Source organism: Pseudorca crassidens, chromosome 9 (assembly GCF_039906515.1).
Source record: "Pseudorca crassidens isolate mPseCra1 chromosome 9, mPseCra1.hap1, whole genome shotgun sequence".
Classification (NCBI taxonomy): Eukaryota; Metazoa; Chordata; class Mammalia; order Artiodactyla; family Delphinidae; genus Pseudorca; species Pseudorca crassidens.
The window spans coordinates 57223080-57243200 of NC_090304.1; the positions used below are offsets into that span (position 1 = coordinate 57223080).

Here is a 20121-nt window from a genome sequence, read left to right on the forward strand (position 1 = left end):
TGGAATATTACTCAGCCATAAAAAGAAATGAAATTGAGTTATTTGTAGTGAGGTGGATGGACCTAGAGTCTGTCATACAGAGTGAAGTAAGTCAGAAAAAGAAAAACAAATACCGCATGCTAACACATATATATGGAATCTAAGGGGAAAAAATGTCATGAAGAACCTAGGGGTATGACGGGAATAAAGACACAGACCTACTAGAGAATGGACTTGAGGATATGGGGAGGGGGAAGGGTAATCTGTGACGAAGTGAGAGAGTGGCATGGACATATATACGCTACCAAATTGTAAAATAGATAGCTAGTGGGAAGCAGCCGCATAGCACAGGGAGATCAGCTAGGTGCTTTGTGACCACCTGGAGGGGTGGCATAGGGAGGGTGGGAGGGAGACGCAAGACGGAGGGGATATGGGAACATATGTATATGTATAACTGGTTCGCTTTGTTATAAAGCAGAAACTAACACACCATTGTAAAGCAATTAAACTCCAATAAAGATGTAAAAAAAATAAAAATAAAAAGAAATCTGTGTAGAATGAATCAATGAGTCCATACGCTAAGAAAAAGTCAGGACTGGGATTCAGAAGGCCTGGCTTCAAATCTAGCTCTGCCACCCTTCACACAAGGAAAAGGTTGATTTAAATCAGTGGTTTTCATGCTTTGAAAAAACAGGTTTCATATTAGGAGTGTTCTTTAAAGAGGATCTTACTCAGAAGCAAATGCAGGCATCTGACAAAAGGAAGCTGCTTCGGTTGAAGCAGGTGGTGAAGGCTGCCTGAGGGACCTCACTGGAGTGGGGGGTTGGGGGAGGGTCAGAGAGGGTCAAGAAGGAGGGAAAGGGGTAGATTCTCGGAGGTCCTGACTGCCAGCCTGAGACGCCTGAGCTGTAATCCGTAGCGTTAGGTTTCAGTGGTGAAAGGGGCTGCTGGGACAATCGGTCCGGTCACTGGGCCTGATGCACCTGGGGGCACAGAGCTAGGAAAGCACAGGCCGAGCGGGAAGTCAGAAATGATCCTTTGTCCCCTCCCCATCTCAGCTTCCTCCTCTGGAGTCCTTTGTCCCTAGAATGCTCTTTGAGTCTTTCACCCCCATTATTCTGCGTGCTCCTCCTTGCTAGGTGAGGGCGGTGCATCACAAGATGAAGAGCAGGGTTAGCAGACAGCAGAGGGGGCAGAGGCCTCCTGAGCTCTGAGGGACTCGGGCCATTTGCTGAGTGGTTCTGTGACCTGAGAAGCTTGTCCATTGTCCAGGCTTTAAAGAGACACTGCCCCTTACCATTAACCCAACTTGGGACAAAGGCCATCACCAGCTCAGACAAATAAGCTGCTTAGCCAGACCTCATGCATCATCTTGTCACCCACGCAGGGGCCCAAACAGGGGTATCTTGAAAGAGTTAAGAGCCAGAGTGCAACCCAGCGGTTTCCATTCTGGGGGACTCTCCTCCTCAGCACGGGGGCGAGGTGAGGGTGAAAGAAATCTCTCATCTGTTGGGGAGGCTCCCTGAGACCTTCGGCTTCCAGAGGGTTGTCAAGAAAGGTGGGTGATGGCTGTCAGATGAGGGAGGGCAGCCCAGTGGGAAGAAAAGAGGCTGGGTGGAGCCCGGCACACCTGGGATGTGTGGCCTTGGGCAGGTTCCTGTACCTTTCTGAGGCTGTGTGCCGTAAAACAACAACCAGAACAACACTGATAACAGTAATAGCAGTTTCCATTTCTACTTTTTTTTTTCCATTTAAGACTTTATAATAACCAAGTACTTTGCTAAGTACTGCACATACATTATTTCATATTGAATTCTAACAACACTATGAAGTAGATACTATTATGGTCCCTATTTTACACGAGGACAAATGGAAACTCAGAGGTTAAATCATTTACTCCGGGTCTTGGCTAGCGGCGGCAGAGCCAAAATTCAAACCTGCACTCTTTAGAGCCCACCAGCCACACAGATTCAGCAGGGGGGCTAAACACCTATCTCAGCACCTGGCGCCCTGCCGGTGCACAGCAATGGGATTTCCTCTTCTGTTACACAGTCCAAAGGTGTGTCAGGCCCTTTTTGGTTCCTGAGGCTGCACCTGCCACCATCACCCCCTCTCGATGGGTTCTGAAATTAGACGTGTACAGAGCAGTGCACCTGCCTTCAGTCCACGCCACTCACTCCATCCCCACCTCAAACCCCAGGAAAATCGAGTCTTCTAAGGAGGCTGCTCCCTGGCGGTGGGGAGGGGGGAGGGGGAGGGGGGAGACGGGGCCCTGCCACACTAGCTCTTTCTCCATAGAGAGGAAGCCAGACTTGCCTTCCACCACTGCCCCCTGCAGAGGACCCCCGTGCTCCCCTCCCACATGTCTACACACAGAGGAAATAGATGGTGTCTGATCAGAACTCCTCAGTACAGGACCCCTGGAAAAGTATGCTGAATGAATGAATGAATGTTTGAGGAGGAGAGACTGAGCGAGCTCTGGTGTCTCTTCCTCTTTTATAAGGACACCAGTTCCTTCAGATCAGGGCTCTACCCTTAAGAACTCATATAACCTTAATCACCTCCTTATAGGACCTTTCTCCAGTGCAGTCACATGGTGGGTTAGGGCTTCAACCTATGAATTTGGGGTGTGGGACACAATCCAGTCCATAGCAGCCTTACAGATCCATAAAACTAAAGCTCACTTCTGGGCAGAGCTCCTTGGGAGTTACCCTCTTTCTCCCGGAGGATCCCCTGAGCCTCCCAGTTTGCACTAAACCTCTGTAGCCCCACACACCCTGGCACACTCCCCTACCTTGCTCCCCTCACTGATGCCTGCTTTAGGGCAGAGCTGCTTAGGTGTGTATCTCTCTCCTCAACAGCCAGCGGGTGAGCGGATGTTTTCTGTTCTCCATGGGACCTGGCACACAGTAAGTCTTTAATAATACTTTGCTGAATTGAATTGGTTCTGAAGGGTAAACAAGCTTTATTTCTTCCCACATCATTCCAAATCAGAAAGATCTTCACCAGTTCTCCCTCTAAATTAATGAGTTGTGTGCCGAAGCCTTTGCTCCCAAGATAGTCAGCTATTCATCAGAAGCCCTGTTCTGGGTACCAGGAATGTCCTCTGTCCCCTGAAGAACCATGTTAGTTAGCTGTGGCCACAGCTCCCTAGTGGGACCATGGAAGTAAGCAGCTTGAGAGAGTGGGAGGGCCTCTGTGAAGGGCCTTGGCCACCAAGCTGAGGAGATAGGTCCTGAACCACCAGTGGTGGGAAACAAGTAGAGGGTCCCTGCAAGGGCTCTATGGTAGGGGCCTGGGCTTTGAAAGGATCACCATGGGACAGTGTGAAGATGGATTAAAGGAAGAGATGGGAGGGAGGGAGGCCAGTGAGGATCCTACGACAGTGGTCCAGGGGAGAGAAGACATAGTGGTAAACATTTTGGCTAAGGGGAGCAGAATTTCGCAAAACTAGCAAATTAAGTATTATCTCAACTTCCATTTTTGCTTATTCTCAGATGATAGCAGATAAGTGATCACAACTTCAATTTTGATCAGATAATCTCCTGACTAAAAACTCCATTCTTTGCCCAAGATTAGAAGGGGAGACCAGTCAACACTCAGCACCCCCTGTAATCTCAGTGTCTTAGATGTTATCCCATCTCACTGTTGAAACAACTCCCAGACTGCTACTTGTATGCCCACTTTACAGATGGGCAACTGGGTGAGAGAGGTGAGGTCACGCAGCTAACGGGGAGGGGAACTTGGTTCATAACAAGTGTATATTCCCCCGGAGCCTCTGCTGTGGCAGCTAAAAAGAGGTTTCTGGAGGTACAGGGATATGTATTATTGTTAGCCCGTGCAGCAGCTTCCCAGAGAGGGAGTGAAGCGTAAATGAATTACCAATCATTTTCCTCTCTTTTCAACTCTGTGGGGGAGGCCAGCTGACCAGAAGGAAAAGACATCACAGTGTTTTATCTGGTACCGAATATCACACACAATCCTGGAACTATGGGGAATGGCCAGCAGCACAGGGAGCTCTGCAAGGAAGGCGGAGGTTCTGTTTCTAAGACCCCATGCTATGTTTGTTTAGCTGCTGCCTTGGGCTCACTCTCCCACCCTAAATCTCTGGAAATCACCCAGGAGGAGGAAGGGGATTAAAGCTTAGGACTCGGGAAAGACCTATTAATTGCTACACCTCCTCCAAGCCTGGAGGGGTGGGAGTGTAGGAATCTGCCTTCCTTCCAGAGATATCTGGCCAAAACCTTTTGGGTTCTAGAAAGGGAATAAGGAAACTAACATTCATTGAGCACCTATTACGTAGCAATCACCATGCTAGAAGCCTTGCCCATAGTTTCTCACAGACACAACAATTTTGTGAAGTACTATTAAAACCAACGTCCATTTTACAGAGGAAACTGAGATCCAGAGAGGTTAAGCAAGTTTCCCAAGGCCACACAGCACAGCAAGGATCTGTAGACCTCTGTATCCTACCTTTCCTTCCCATGGCTCCAAATTGTGCTGTTTCTGTTTTCCTTCTAGCTTCGGTCCTTTTAGGTCATTTAAAGCAGAGGGAGTTTTTTTTAGTTGTTTAATCTCAGACACCTTTATAAATAATGGCAGTTCAGAAGGAGAGGGAGGAGGGGAGAAAGGAGAGGAAGGGGAGGGAGAAGAGGAAGCCACATGGTTTCCTGGGGCAAACTGGGAGCTATTAACCAGTAATGCAGGATCCAGCTGAGCTCAAAGCACCCAGCTCAGACCTGATGACAGGGGCAGAGGGCAGGAGGCTGCCAAGGGGAGGGTGGGAACAGATCGCTCAGAAAAGACCACGTTTAGGAAAGGGAAGGAGGGGAGGTTCTGGGAGCAGCAAGAGATGTTTATTCTCAAGGTGAGCAGGCCGTGGGGTGTAGCATTAAAAGCCTAGACAGAGTTCTGGAAAAAGCCACGGAGCCGTGCATCCCACGGGCATGGTTTTAGGTGGTGTACAGAGCGAGCAGACATTAAATCACACTGAATCACGTGCAGGATAGCCTCCATCCTCTTTCAACCTTTCTGGTGATGTCAAGGAGGAAATCTCAGTTTGGTACTTGTGTGTTTTTAATACCTCACACTTGCCCGTGTCCCTGTTTAACAAAGAGAAGCAAATCTCCGCATCCTAGAGCAGGCCTAATCTCACCAGAACATGATAACCAGCTTTCACTGTATTTATTTTTAGAGCTACCTTCTATTTATGGCAAGTGAATTGCCACAGTAATATACAATCTCCTTTTAAAATAACTAAATTCACTTAGGTTAAAAAAAAAAAAGTTCGGAAAAGGAGGCAGTTTAAAGGAAAGGAAAGGAAGGGGCACGGAGGTGGGCACACTGCTGTACTGCAGACTCTGACAGTGACACACAAAGGAACAAGCTTGGGAAATGTTGATCTGATCAAGTCCTCCCACTGCCCGGACTAGAGAGCCAAGGAACCAGAGGACAAGGCTCTGGAGGTCCCACTGCAGGGCAGAGGCAGAGCTGGGCTCAGAAGACAGGTCTGCTGCTCTCTGGCATGCGCTTCCTCCCAAGCAGGTCTCCAGGATGGCTCACGAGGGATGATGGGGCGGCTTCTCCAGGGGAGGGTTATAACTGGAAAACTCAGCTTATGTGGATGGCAGTGGCCCTTGCAGGTTGGATCACCAACTGCGAGCAAATCTAAAACTGGCCCAAAGAAGCTGGTAGCCGAAGGGGCAGCTCTCTGCCCAGTTGCTTCCCTCTCTCCTACCCGGTGCTCTACGTTCGGCCAACCTCACAGCCCTGTGCTGTGGATCCAAGGAGACGGTGGAGGTGAATGCAAGGCTTACGGAACCATGAGGCACACTAATCTCCCAAGCTCTCCTTAGCCTCCTTCCAGGTGCCTCTTCAACAGTCTGTGCCCCGAAGTGTCAGGAGATGCTTGAAGATGTGGTCTGGTGTCCACAAGGGCCCCTGGGAGCAGGCCACTAACATGTCCACAGGGACACAAACCAGGCTTAGCTTCCAGATGGAAAAAGCCCAGACACACGGCTAATGTGCCTTCCTCGAGGGGTGGTCTAGGAATTACTAGATCCAATCAAGCCAGACACCAAAAATGTTATTTTTGTACCTTTTAATGCAATGGCATTTGGGGAAATTAGTGGAAAAGGAACTGTAATCATGTCACGTGAGTGACTAATTAGAGGGCCCTGGTTTTCCCAGGACGTTCGGTTACATTAATTCAAAACGTGACCTGTTTATTTTGCAGGGTCAGGAAGAAGCCTTACCTCCTAGAAAACCAATGTGGCAATTAAATTAGAGTCATCAGAGTTTGCCTGAGGTAACATATGAAAAAGGGCTTGGTGAACTGTACAAAAACAGAAGTGACCCCTGTGTGGTTGTCCCCACTGCTCCCACTTAGCGGGGCATAATTGCCTGCCCCTGGTGGGAGGCTGCAGGTGAGGGCTTTCCCAGTGGAGGGAGGTACCTGGTAAGGTGGAAAGGGCACTGGAGTGCGGGGCCATACATCGAATCTTGACTCTGCACTTGGGCAAATCACTTCATCTCTGTGGATTTCTAGTTATATCATGCATGTGGCTCACTGTACTATTCCTAGGGAGATGGTTTTGTGTGTGTGTGTGTGTGTGTGTGTGTGTGTGTGTGTGTGTGTGTGTGTTGGGGGTGGGCTGGTGAAAAAGAGGAAGAGAGAAAATCAACTTTTTTTCATTTTTGATTTTAGCACCTACAGGTGCTCAGCTGTGAAGATACAGCCTCGGACGAGGCCTCCCTCAAGGAGTTTGTAGTCTAAGTTGGAAATCAGATATGGGGACATTCAGGTTCCCAGACTGTTAGGGAGGTATCTGTAAAGAAGACAGCAGGGCATCAAAGAAAGGGGAGGTCCATACAACCAAAGGGCTGTCAGGAAAGGTTCCTTAAGTTGCCGAGTTCTAGGCTTTGGAGAATTGAGCAGTCAGCCTCCCTCCTTCTGAACTCCCAGACCTGAGAGTCAGCCAGCCTGCTGGCGCTGGCCTCCTGAGCCCCCATGTCTATACCAGAGGGGCTTGGCTTTTCCAAGCAGTCATTACAGATAAACATAGAGCTTCCCAGTCAGCAACGTGCACCTGCATCATGCCTTCTAGTTACCAAGCTTTCTAGTTATCTCTATGGTTATTCTGTTACTAAACCTTTCTGAGTCATGGGACATCCTCCAACCCTGCCCATTTAAGAAAAGGCACGATTCAGGATCACCATCCATTAGCCACCATTCCAAAAATCTCAAAACTCTAAGACTGAAAAGTTTTTTTCTTTCTTAATTAAGACTGAAAGTTTTTTTTTAAAGTCATTATTGAATGTTACAATATTGCTTCTGTTTTATGTCTTGGTTTTTTGGCTGTGAGTCATGGGGGATCTTCGCTCTTCAACCAGGGATGGAACCTGCACCCCCTGCATTGGAAGGTGAAGTCTTAACCACTGGGCCACCAGGGAAGTCCTAAGACTGAAAGTTTTATCAAAACTGTTCTGGTTGCAAAACCTGACCTGAACTGACATGTATCTCAGGTCTTTTTTTTTTTTTTTTAAATCTCACCAGTGTAACTGTTCATATGTTTGACTGCAGAAATATCAATGTATTTGATTACCGTGGGCCATCCCAGCACTCCGGGAATGCTAGGAAAGAAACAGTATGTGTACTGTATTTTATTCCTTAAATCTAAAAATTTCTGAATTCTAAAATGCATCTGACTCCAAGGGCTTCATTTAAGGGATTCTTGACCCTATAGATTAAATACCTATTTTATAGGCTCTTTCTGCTTAGAGCCCCCTTCACCCCTCATCTGTTAGGAAAACATCTGCAAACATTTCAAATGTCATTGTGAATGAAGGCAGGAAAGAAGGAAGAAATCAATTTGTCTTGCTCCTAGGAGTTTAGGTACCTAACTTCTAGACATAGCTGGTATAGGGATTTATTTACCAACAAGGGTCTTTTGATGCAAGAGAGTTGCGAAGAGCAGTGAACAAAAATGCCTGAAAACTTCACATGCCCCTATGTCCTTGTCCCTTGGGACTTGGGCAACATACAGACCCAAGCACTGTGGTTGGCATGGAACAACTAACACAGGTTCCATGAAATTCACAGAGAAAGGAGACAAAAGCCTCACTGGATACTTCTCGACAGTGGGAAACAGGCACAATTCTGCCTTCTGATTTCACAAACTGACTTCAAAGGACCCTGGCAGACTCCCTCGGGAATCTGGATAGGTTCCAAATTAAGTTGAATTTTTTGTTTTGTTTTGTTTTAAGAAAACACTTTTGGAAGGAGCTTGCATACATAGATAGCAGTGTTTCCCATTTAGAAAGAAAAATAAACACTCCTCCACTGGATTGGAAGTCAAAACAAAATAATCCCAGCTGCTTAAGACCTGAGAAAGTCACCGAGACTGCCCAACAGCAGGGATGTTGACCAGTGTCACCAGCCTGAGAGATCTGCAAAGTGAGGCAGAAGGGCCCGGAATAGGGGAAAAAGGGAGAAAAAGCCACGGACGGCCTAGCATCCAGGGCTTGGCTCTCATGAAGCAGCACCACAATTTAGTGTCTAAGTCATTGGCCTGACTCATATTTGAAAACTCCCACATGCTCACCAAAACACAACTGAGAGATTTCACTCAATGGCTTCAAACAGACTTGGGATTCAAATCTGGTTCTATGACTTAGAAGCTGTGTGATTTCGGGGAAGTCACTTAATCTCTCTGGCCTGCTATTGCCTCAATGAGACTAAAAATGGCTATGACACAGGACAGATATGAAGATTCAATGAGATTCCGAGATCTCATGATTTGATGAGATTAAACACCTCTCACATAATAGGGGCTTCATCAGGGTTTGTGAGGTGAGTACTAAGAATCCAACAACTAGTAATTTTTTAAAAAAAATCAGCTTTTATTTGGTGGACTTCCCCTTATCTTCTCCAGCTTCCTACTAAGAAGACAGAAATAACAGGATCTGGAATTGAAAACAAAACAAAAAATTTGGGTGGGGCTCTAGAATCAGGTAGGCTTGAGTGTGAGTCTCTGCCTGGGCCTCGGTTTCCTGAACAGAGACAAACAGAAGCTCAAAAAAAGAAAACGCACGCAAAGAAAAGACTTCTACGCGGAAGGTGCTCCTTACATGTAAATTCTCCCACGTGCTCCTACCTCACCTCGGCTTTTAGAAACGGACAGCTTTCTCTGAGCTATTTATTCCCCGACCCTCTTAAATATTAACCACCAAGGTTTTAAAGCCCTTTTACTTAAGGCTTTAGAATGACAACAATTCACGGCACATTTAATATTTATTCTGAAAAGTTTCTGTGGCGGTAGGGACCAAGATCTACTTAATCCGAACCACTTCCTTAGCTTCTCGGCTATGACAAGTTGCTATTTTAGTGAAATCTTTCTTTATATCTATCAGTGATTTCTAGATGGTTATCCTTGGGGTGGATTAGGATTTTGAAGACAGAAAGAGCTGCTTCCCCTGTTTTCTTTTCTGTGATGCCCCACGCGGCCTCCGTGCTCTTTACATGGGATTTTCGCAGGGTGGTTCTGGGCACCACGGGCCGGGGATCGCAGCCCCGGCAGGAGCAGACACAGCTGGAGGCAGAGGGCCTCTGGGAGCCACTGGAGCGTGCAGCCCAGCTCCCGGAAGGCTGCTTCCCAAAGGGTCAGCCCTCAGAGGAGGGTGCTGAGTCAGTTCCCGCCAAAGGAAACTATTTTCACCCTTTAGGCGCCCGTTGGGCTGCCTTTGTCATTTAAAATACCTTCTGAAAGAAGTCTCTGGGGAAGCAGGCCTCCAAAGGAGCCAGAGCAATTAACCCATTTAGGGTGGTCTTTAAAGTCTGCAAGTGGTGGAAGGGAATGGCGGGGTGGAGACAGGGAAGGGAGACAGGGACCTGGCGTCCTTTACCCTGTTGAACTCCACAGCGTTCCCGACCTTGGGAGGTCTTTCCCATTTCACCTGCAGAGCAGATGAGGCTCTGAGAGGTTAGGTCCTGTGTCCAGGCTCGCATCTCTTGAGACCCAATTTCAGAAGAGTTGACTGTGGCTCTGCTCTCTTGGCTGCACTGTGGTCCTTACACAGTTTGTACTGCTTGCTCACCCCTTCATTCCCACTCGTTAATTATCACTACATAAAAGGCATCTGCAAGGCCACGCACCAAACTGTTAAAAGTGGCTATCTCTGGGAGGAGGAATTACAAGAGAACTTCACTTGTTGCCTTTCTGCATTATTTGAATGTTAGCAAGCATTGTTACTTTTATAATTGACAGAAACAATAGAGATAATCCCATTAAAATAATTTCAGATTTTTCCATGAAAAAAAAATCACACGAAACTTAACAAGCATTTATGGGGCACACTATGTAGCAGGGCCCACTCATCCTCACTGGCTAGGGCTGGGTCCATGCCAATACCAGCAGGCACTTTGGCTCATAGAAGACCACTGAGTTTGGGGTTTCCGGGGACAGGAAGGTGACAGGCAGAGTCTACCTGTGGGGTGACACTCACTGGCTGTCTCATGACCCACCAAGCCCAGAGCAGCAGATCACTAAGGACCCAGACTCTACCTTCAGGCGTGGGACACATTTATTACCAACCTTCAGAGTGACACACTCAGAGCAAGGCTCCAGGGAAGGACTCTGAAGTGCCTCTAGGTCCCCTGGGGAGCAGGGGTACAGAGGAGTGTAGCTGAGCAGACAGCTATAGGCCAAAGTCCCCCCATCTTCCCTGCACATCAATAGTGCAGTAATGCCATCAATTTGCTGCAGAACTTGCAACAACGTGATTGCTCTTATTCAGTTAATTAGCGAAGGGAGAGATTAAGGACTTTCATCTCCTGCCTTCTCTTTTACCTACAAGGCTTATTTACTTAGCAATGAACAAAGAATATCACTATATATATATTTTTTTTTTTCCAAGTAAATCTTAAGAAGGTTACTGGCTGACACACCTGTCAGCATCACACAACACTAGGAAAATCAGAGTACCTTAGAAATTGCTCCATCATTGGCAAGATGGGGAAACAGAGGCCTGAAGAGGGACAGTGATTGGCCAAGGACAAATAGCCAGTGAGCTACAGAGCTGGGCCTGGAACCCATTCCAGGTTCCTATTTCTCTGCATACTTTAAAACATGGGCAGCTAAAAGCTCTAGAGGAGCAATGACACTGACCCACCAAAAGGACAATGCCATGCTCAGGAGCACAGAGGGAGAAGGCCCTGGAGGATGGTTTGCTTTCTGGTCACAGATAATGCAGGGCTCAAGATCCTGTCATAGAGACTTCCCTGGTGGTGCAGTGGTTAAGACTCTGCGCTCCCAATGCAGGGGGCCCGGGTTCCATCTCTGGTCAGGGAACTAGATCCCACATGTATGCCGCAACTAAGAGTTTGCATGCCACAACTAAGGAGCCGGCAAGCTGCAACTAAGGAACCCGCCTGCTGCAACTAAGGAGCCTGCCTGCCGCAACTAAGACCTGGCACAACCAAACAAATAAATAAATAAAATAAGTAAATATTAAAAAAGAAAAGATCCTGTCAGAAGAGAGACACAGATGTAGAGAACAAAAGTATGGATACCAAGGGGGAAAGGCGGGGGAGGCGGTGGGAGGAATTAGGAGATTGGGATTGACACATATACACTATTGATACTATGTATAAAATAGGTAACTAATAAGAACATACTGTATAGTACAGGGAACTCTACTCAATGCTCTGTGGTGACCTAAATGGGAGGGAAATCCAAAAAAAGAGGGGATATACGTATATGTGTAACTGATTCATTTTGCTGTACATCAGAAACTAACACAACATTGTAAAGCAACTATACTCCAATACAAATTAATTTAAAAAAAATAGGGACTTCCCTGGTGGCGCAGTGGTTGAGAATCCGCCTGCCAATGCAGGGGACACGGGTTCGATCTCTGGTCCAGGAAGATCCCACATGCCGTGGAGCAACTAAGCCCATGCACCACAACTACTAAGCCTGTGCTTTAGAGCCCATGAGCCACAACTACTGAGCCCATGTGCCACACCTACTGAAGCCTGCATGCCTAGAGCCTGTGTTCCGCAAGGAGAGAAACCACGGCAATGAGAAGCCCGCGCACCACAACAGAGTAGCCCCCGCTTGCTGCAACCAGAGAAAGCCCCCGTGCAGCAACGAAGACTCAACGCAGCCAAAAATAAATAAATAAATAAATAAAATGAAAAAGAAGAGAACCATCAAGGCCAAAGACCTCCTCCCTGAGTTTCAAAGAGGACAGAGGCTGGGAGAGTTCCTGATTAGGGGAGGGAGCTGGGGATAAAACACCTTTCTTTGTCATGGGGGATGGGGTGATGCCTGGAGGGCCTCAGCTCAGTACCCAGAGGAGCTCAGGTCACTTACCATGTGGCCTTCTACACCCTTCCATGGTTAATGCCTATTTTCTGTCCAGGTTCCTAGGTGTAAAAGAGCTGGGGGCAGGATCCCACCAGCTCCCCACCTTGGGTCCTTTGTCCATGTTTTCTCTCTGCCCAGAATGTCCTGGGTTATTAAAGCCCTTGGTTATCTCTACCTGGCACACCCTACTAATTCTTTCAGATCCAGTGAACGCCTCCTCCAGGAAGCATTTCTTGATTTCCTCAGGTGCCTTGGAGGCTCTACTCCTCAGTCCCCTCCACACCAGTTTCCTACCTCCCTTATCACCTTTTCTCCCAAGAGAAAAGAAGTCTGACATTCTCTGAGCATTATTAAGTGTCAAACAGGATGGTGGGAGCTTTCACATAGAGGCTCTCTATAAATTCCCTGGAGGGAGGTGGGTGGTGACTGTGACCATGACTAACCTTTACTAAACTCCTTCTCTATCCCAGGCCCTGTGATGAGCCTTCATCATGAGCTGGGTATCATACTGCCCATGTTATACTTGCTTAAGGAAACAAGCTTAGAGGCAATGTGCCCTATCCAAAGTCCCACAGCAATAAAGCTTATATTTAATGCAAAGATGTCTGACTGCAGAGCCCATGGATCCTGCCTCCTATCTCTCTGAATCTCTGCCTCCTTCTCCAGAACTTGGCCTGAAATTTAGTGCCACACAGGCACTTATTAATAAATGTTTGCAAAATCAACACGCAACCTACAATATTAAGTGAGGAAAGGCTCATTTCCTTTCCTCTTCTTCGATAATCAGGAAATCATGGGCCACTAGGGAGATTCCAAGTTACATCACATATGTCACCCCACCCCCTTGTAGGCTTGAATCTCCACCAGGCTTTGAATTCTTGCAAAGAAGTGGACTGACCACTGCTAGACACAGAGACGGTAAGCACCTTGGCCCAGGTCACACAGCACCTGACCGGGGGCTAAAACCTGTGTCTGCTGGCTCCTGGTCAACCTGGAGTTTGGAGCTATTGCATCGTACCGCCCCCCGCCCCCCAACACACACACCTCTTCTCCTTAAGAGAGTCAGGGGGGCAGAGCTTAGAAGAGGCATGTGATTATGGGCAGATCCACGCTTAAGCCCACTGGCTCTCTCTGCAGTCAGCATTCAGCTCTGCAGCTGCCTGGGTCTCCAGGGGCCCCGTCTCTGAGCAGTGAGAAAGTCCAAAAACTTCCAGAGCCAGGAGTCTTTCTCTCAGCTTTCTCATGGTCAGTGGGGAAACTATCATACTGGTCTCTTAGGCAGGGTTCTGAGGCAGATCCAATAAAGCAACAGGTGACAGTGGCTGGCACAGTCCCTGGCACATAGTAAGCAGTCAGTCGATGCTATGTTCATTGTAACCATCCTTTTCTTTTCTTTTCCGGTGTCTATCTTTGTCTCAGTACCTTTGTCTTACTCAGGCTCTACCTGATCTTTCTGTCTCCTTGTGTCTGTCTGTGCATCTCTACCCCTGCAGCTATGTCTGCCAGACGTCTGTCATGGGGGTGGGAACAGGAGCCCTACACCCCCCGCACACCCCAGCGGCGCAACCAGGCAGTAGCGGGGCTGCCCGAGCCCACCGAGCCCCCCAGGTCCCCGAGAACCCTGAGTCCCCCCGTGCGCCAGGCCCTTCCGCCCCTGCAAGCAGCCCAAGCGGACCGATTAATCAGCATCGCCAACGAAAGGAAAAACCAAACCCACAGAAGTTAGAAAGAGAGAGGGACTTACCGTTTGCCGCGACCCCCAGGCTGGCGGAGCCACTTTTAACTAAGAATGAATTAGGGACAAACTCTTCCTCAGAGTCTGAGTCCGGGGTTGGCTGGGCCACACCGTTGCCTAGCAACCGCCTCTGGCTCTCATTGGCCGGAGGGGAAGGGGGCGGGGAGGGGGACTGCTCAATAGGGGTTGATGAAGCGGATGAACAATGCAAGGGAGCACCTGCGAACCACAAACACAAACACAGACAGAAAAAAAAAATAATGAAAATTGGTTTTGAGGCACACGGGGAGGGGGAGGGAGCAAAATAAAACACGCATCAACAGGGGGAGGGGGTTCCCAACACAGGGCGATCTACTGCACACGTGGCCCGGGGGCGGGCCTGATGCCTCCTTAAAGTTGGTGCAAACTCCTTCTGAAGAGCTGGCCTCGTGCAGAAGTCTGCATGCTTGCAAAGAAGGCGTCCCTCGAAAACACTTGGGAAGCCCTTCCTGCTTTGCCTGTTCTCTGAGAGAGGTCTGAAAATCTGGGGTCTAGTCCTGGTGGGGCTGTGTCATCTATGAAACAGCTGCCCGCCTCTGAGCTTCAGTGGCCTTGCTGGTAAAATGAGCAGCCGCACTGGGTGAACGCTGAGCCCCTGCAAGCTGGCCATTCTGTGACGTCACCGAACTGAAATAATGTTCTTATTGGTGAGATTTTAATCCAACATGCCTGGAACAGGCTCTGGGCCTCATAAAAGGTAGAGGGAGCGGGAGAGAATGATCCAGAGCCCCCTCCACCGCTGGCATTCCAGGATTTCAACACACTCATCTTTTACTTTTCTAAAAATCTGACACTTTAAGATTTTTAAGCCCTGACATTCTCTGCAAACTTCTTAAGAGAACAAGAAATCTAGCAGTCTTTTTCACTTGTGTATCCCCAGAATCTAGCATAGTACCTGGCACACAGTAGGCCCTATATAAATATTTGCTGAAGAGATGAATTCTAGGTGCCTAACAGACTGGGATTCTTCGTAGTCTCAGCAGACTAGGATTCGTAAGTTCTGACAGTCTCAGATGAAAAAACCGTACACTATTTAGGACACTAACACTGTGAATTCCAAGATGCACTAAGTTAGGATGTTTGACTGCAAGTTTCTGACATGTCAGGGTTCCATGATTCTAAAAATCCCAGCTTTCTATAGTTTTGTGAGCACACTCCCAACTCTTCAAAAGGAGGAGGTGATGGCTGGCCAGGGACAAGACCTTTGGGGGCAACAATTTGCGGTCCTATCTGTGTCTGGGCTTTAGGCATGTGCAGAACATCATCTACAAGAGAGGGAACACAAGCACACACACATAGAAGTATACAGTACAAGACAACGCATCCACTTGATAGCAAGGGCTATGTCTTTTTTCCCACCTTGACTGATAGAAGGTTTAAAACATAATCAGATCCATCCAGTTTTTCAGAGGCCGAAACTTAGGAAACATAAGGTGGCCCAGACATGTCATCATAAGATTTGGTAGAGCTCTATGCGGCAGGTGGCAAATAGAGCTGCTGATTGTTGAAAAAAAGCAAAACAAAACAAAAAAGCTTTTTGTGGTCTGTCTACCAAGAGAAGCTCACTCAGTTCAGTCACCATATCTCGCAGGATTTTGCAGGTTCCGTGACTCTCATGTCAACCCTTGAGCCCAACCACATGTGACAACATTTTACAGAGTTGCCGTGTGTGCCATTTGGTTGGTTCATATTAAAAATTCAGTAAGAGCAAGTGAGGCAGCAGGGATCCACGATCACGGTACTGTCTCGGGGTAGCTTTTCCATCCGTGTTTTGGTTTACCTAAACATCTGGGCTGTGATTTACCTTAAAATCGTCCCAACCAGTGTTTCCAGTTCACCCTAGGGAGACCTTCCCTGACACCACTTACCAAACGGCACTACAGGGATGACCATTCCTTTCTCGGAACTAACCTTTTTTTAGTTCTGTTACCATATTTGCCCTGCTGCATTTGGAGGTGTCTGCCGTTCTCTCCTGTATAAAAGCATAGGGCACATTCTTGGGACACAGTACATTCTTGGAGTGGGCTTTGGAGTTCAACAGAATTGGGGTTTGCATCACACCATAGCCTCCTATTGGCTGTATGATCTTGCGTAGATTTCTTCCAGTTCCTGATTTATCAGTTGGGAACTCCTCCCCTTTTATAAAGTTATTATAAGGACTAAAGATAATATACTACACCAGCACACAGTATGCCTGAGGAAGCAGAATCCCAGGGTCAGTGCTTACCAAATGTTTATTAAATTGAATGAAAGCACCCCACGAAGAACCCCATTTATGATTTCCCTTCCTCTACAGTCCCAGTATTGGGAAGATTTTTGTCCGCCAGGCTGCATTTATGAAGCAATATACATTCATTTCCTCATCTTTTATTAACCAAAGACACCTTCTAATCTCCAGTCAGAGCTTCTGATGAGCTTGAAATAACCAGTACCATACGATGCTGAGCTGTTAGAATTTCACACAAAGGTTAAGAAACATGATATGTTGTTCCAGGGTACTTGTTACAGCCTCTTCCTGAGTAGATCTGTCAAGCTTTATGAAATAAATAGTTCCCGAACTAAGTAAATTGTTCCATCACAAACTTCAGAGACCCTGGGCTAAGAACAGCACAGTCCCTCCCACTCCTCATGCCTGTTCCCTCTCCCTTCGATCCATTCTCCAGGCCTCACCCTGGGCCTCTGGGGTTGCTCTGAATATTCATAACTTAACATTCAAAGGACCTAACAAGGTGCCAGACCCTTGGTAGGCGCACAATGACCCACAAGGTTTCTGTGATGTACAGAAACTATTGGACACATGTTAATTTCCTTCCTCTTATTCATCAGCATCTTTTAATTTAAGTGGTCCCCAGGTGGGGGCACAAAACCATCTCCTGGGTGCAAGAAAATTCTAGAAGTATTTATCTTTTATGTCAGCCTTTTCTAATATCTATTTTGTATATGTTTTATAATATATGTAATGCATTTGTGCTCAAAATACATGTAATAAAATGCTCTGCTGTATCAATTCGGCATCTACAGAAGCAGGGCAGGTTGTATTAAAAGAATGGGCTCTGGAACCAGACCCCACATTTGAATTCTAGTTGCACTACTTGCTAGTTCCATAGTAGTGACCTTGGGCAAGTTAATTCACCCTTTGTGACTCAATTTCCTCATCTATGTAATGGAGATCAAAAAATAAAAAAGAATACCTACGTTACAGAGTTGCTCTGATGACTAAAGGAGTTAAAACAAGCGAAGTCTTGAGAACAGTGTGGCAGCCAGTAAACACCTAATGAACTTTAGGTATCAGTATGCATAAATATGTATATATAAAGTGAGGGGCCCTACGTTTCTTTATCTTTTCTTTTAAGAGCAGCGTGCGACCGTAGAAGTATGGTGAACACTGTTTCATTCCAGAGACATTTCCTAAACACCCACCGAGCAGGCTAGAAGGTGAGGGATATATAAACTGTGAGAGGCGCAGCCCCCAAGGAGCTGGTGGAAGGGGAGGGAGAGTGTCACATGCAGCTGTAAGCAAGGCAGAGGTGGGACCTGTCAGAACAGGATGGAGGTGGGGACCTCACTTCAATTGGAGGAACCAAGGAAGGCTTTCTGTAGCCATAGAGGATTCCAGCGGGAAGAGATGAAGAGATGGGGTCTTGAGCATGCATGGCAGAGAGAGGAATACTCCGCCTCAGGCCCTCATCCTTCACCTGGTCTCAAGCAACCTGCCCACTATCACTTTACCTCTCAAGTCTCATGTGTTACCGTTATTAACTTCTCACCAAGGGTGCTGAAGCTTGCTGGCCTGCCCTCATTTCCACGCACTCACTGCTCCCTCTTCAGCTCAGGTTCACCGATTTGCACAACTTCGGGGCACCACGGGCATTGAATCTATCTGAATGGCACCCCCTGGAGCACAACTACGAAGTTTTGCCTCTGAGCTTTTGCACATGCTGTCCCTTTGGAGTGTTTCCTTTCCTGTTCCCCCCGCTCCTCATCACTACCACCCTGTGTGTCTCACTCGCCCCCACTCAGCCTCTGGGCTTAACCTCATGGTCATCCCCTCCAGGGAGTCTTCCATGATGCCTCAAGCCTGAGTTTGGGTTTGGCACCCCTCTGGGGGCTCCCGCAGCTCCCTGTACTTTCCCTGTTGCAACACTTCCCACACTGCAGTGTATACTTGTCTGTGGCCACCCACTAGCCTGATTGGCTTGTCCATTACCATATTCTCCAGTGCCCAGCACAGTGTCTGGTACATAGAAAGCACTATAAATATTTGTTAAATGAAGAAAGGATGGAAGGAAGGTAGGAGGGAAGAGGAGGACCTTGATTATAGCACAAAAGGTCTATGTAAAGAGAGAAGTGGGAAATGAGTCTCTGAGTAGCAGGTTTAGGCCTTGAACACAAGGAAAAGGGAATCAGACCGTAACTGGGGAGTTACGCAAGTTTTTAAAGCAGGAATGTGACAAGGCCAGAGCTGTACTTTAGAAGGATCTGCTCTTGAAACTTAAGGCATCTGCTCAGCCACCCAGATCTCCTTTCTAATTGGCTCAGCTCAGCCAGGATGTTCAAAGTCCACATGATCTGGGCTTGCTTTTCAGGTGGGGCCCAGCTGCAGGTTCCTGTAGGCAAAAAAGGACGCCCCATGCCATGGGATTAGGAAATTGGGGTTTGGGGTTGCCTTTCCATGTATCCTGTTCATCAGCTGAAGGGAACCTGGTATTGTAGAATTTTCCACTGTGTCAAAATGAGATGGGATGACTGGAATGTCTCACCTCAACAACCAAGGCGGCCAGTGAAGGGCAGAGGGGAGCCATGCAAGTTTCCTGAGAGGAGGTCTCTCTGAGCCTAGCTCGAGCTTATAGTAGATAAGGGTGGAGAAAGAAAAAAAAAAAAACAAAGTGAGAGAGTGCAGACACCCCTGTGGTCGAGGGGTGGGGCTGGGGGAATAAACATTTGCAGAACCCCTTCTGGAGGCCAGGAACGGGGCCAGGTGTTTTACAAGATCTCTTCCTCACAAAAACAATGCACTGGAAAATCCATCCCCATTTCCGAGGTCAAGAAGTAGAGGCCTACATTTGCCTGTGGTCACAGGACCTGGGTGAGAACCCGCACTGCAGTGCTGTGTCCACTGAGGGGTGTGAATTAAATTTATCAGCCCTGGGGACTTCCCTGGTGGCGCAGTGGTTGAGAGTCCGCCTGCCGATGCAGGGGACACGGGTTCGTGCCCCGGTCCGGGAAGATCCCACATGCCACGGAGCGGCTGGGCCCGTGAGCCATGGCCGCTGAGCCTGCACATCCGGAGCCTGTGCTCCGCAACGGGAGAGGCCACAACAGTGAGAGGCCTGCGTACCAAAAAAAAAAAAAAAAAAAAGCCACTGCAAAGAGCTTTTGAGGGGAGACTGAGAGTACACTTGCAAGGAGCCTGGGAGTCTCAAGGTGAGGGCTCAACCAACATGGATTCCCTCTGCCATCCCTCCAGCTGTAGGTCTTTGAAAGTAAGAACAGGGTGATTTTGGGGAATAAATAATGACGGATCTGCAAGCCTGCCAATGACACCTTTATCAATATGCATCGCTTACTGACATCATATAAGAGGAAAAGTGTTAGGGAGACAGACAGGATATATGAAAGGAGCACATGACAAGGGAGTCCTGAGATCTACAGAAAGAGCGATTTCAGTCCCTCACACCTTTGTGTGCATTGATGGTAGCTTTCCTTAGCGTCTGAGACGTAACCTATAACCAGGGCAAGCTGGTGCTCAAGGAAGAGCCTCTAGCATTCTGGATTCTGAGTTGTCTTTGGAATACACCGTGAGACTAAAGTGTGAAGGGCTAGCTGATGGACGAGTTTATTACTCTGTCAAAGAAAAGAAGACCATTAACAAAATGCACTTTTTTACACTTTTCTCAGCAGTCCTGAGAAATCCATCTAAACGCCCAAATGGAACTTTACTGATCTCCATGAGACCCCATCTAGGCTCCAGTGGGGAAAGTCATGGCTTGCTCACACAGT

The 20121-nt window shown here is 47.7% G+C and overlaps 1 protein-coding gene across 8 annotated transcripts in view; it reads right to left on the bottom strand.

The window, feature by feature from the left end:
• Positions 1-20121, bottom strand: part of TENM4 (teneurin transmembrane protein 4) — a 741722-nt gene that overhangs the window by 279407 nt on the left and 442194 nt on the right. For 7 of the 8 annotated variants that reach the window (XM_067750497.1, XM_067750495.1, XM_067750496.1 and 4 more), the window contains one exon: positions 14092-14301. The exons of the other annotated variant lie outside the window; for it this stretch is intronic. In XM_067750497.1, coding sequence (XP_067606598.1) covers positions 14092-14301 — 210 coding nt within the window. The remainder of the gene's footprint in view (positions 1-14091; positions 14302-20121) is intronic. 8 annotated transcript variants of the gene reach the window in all.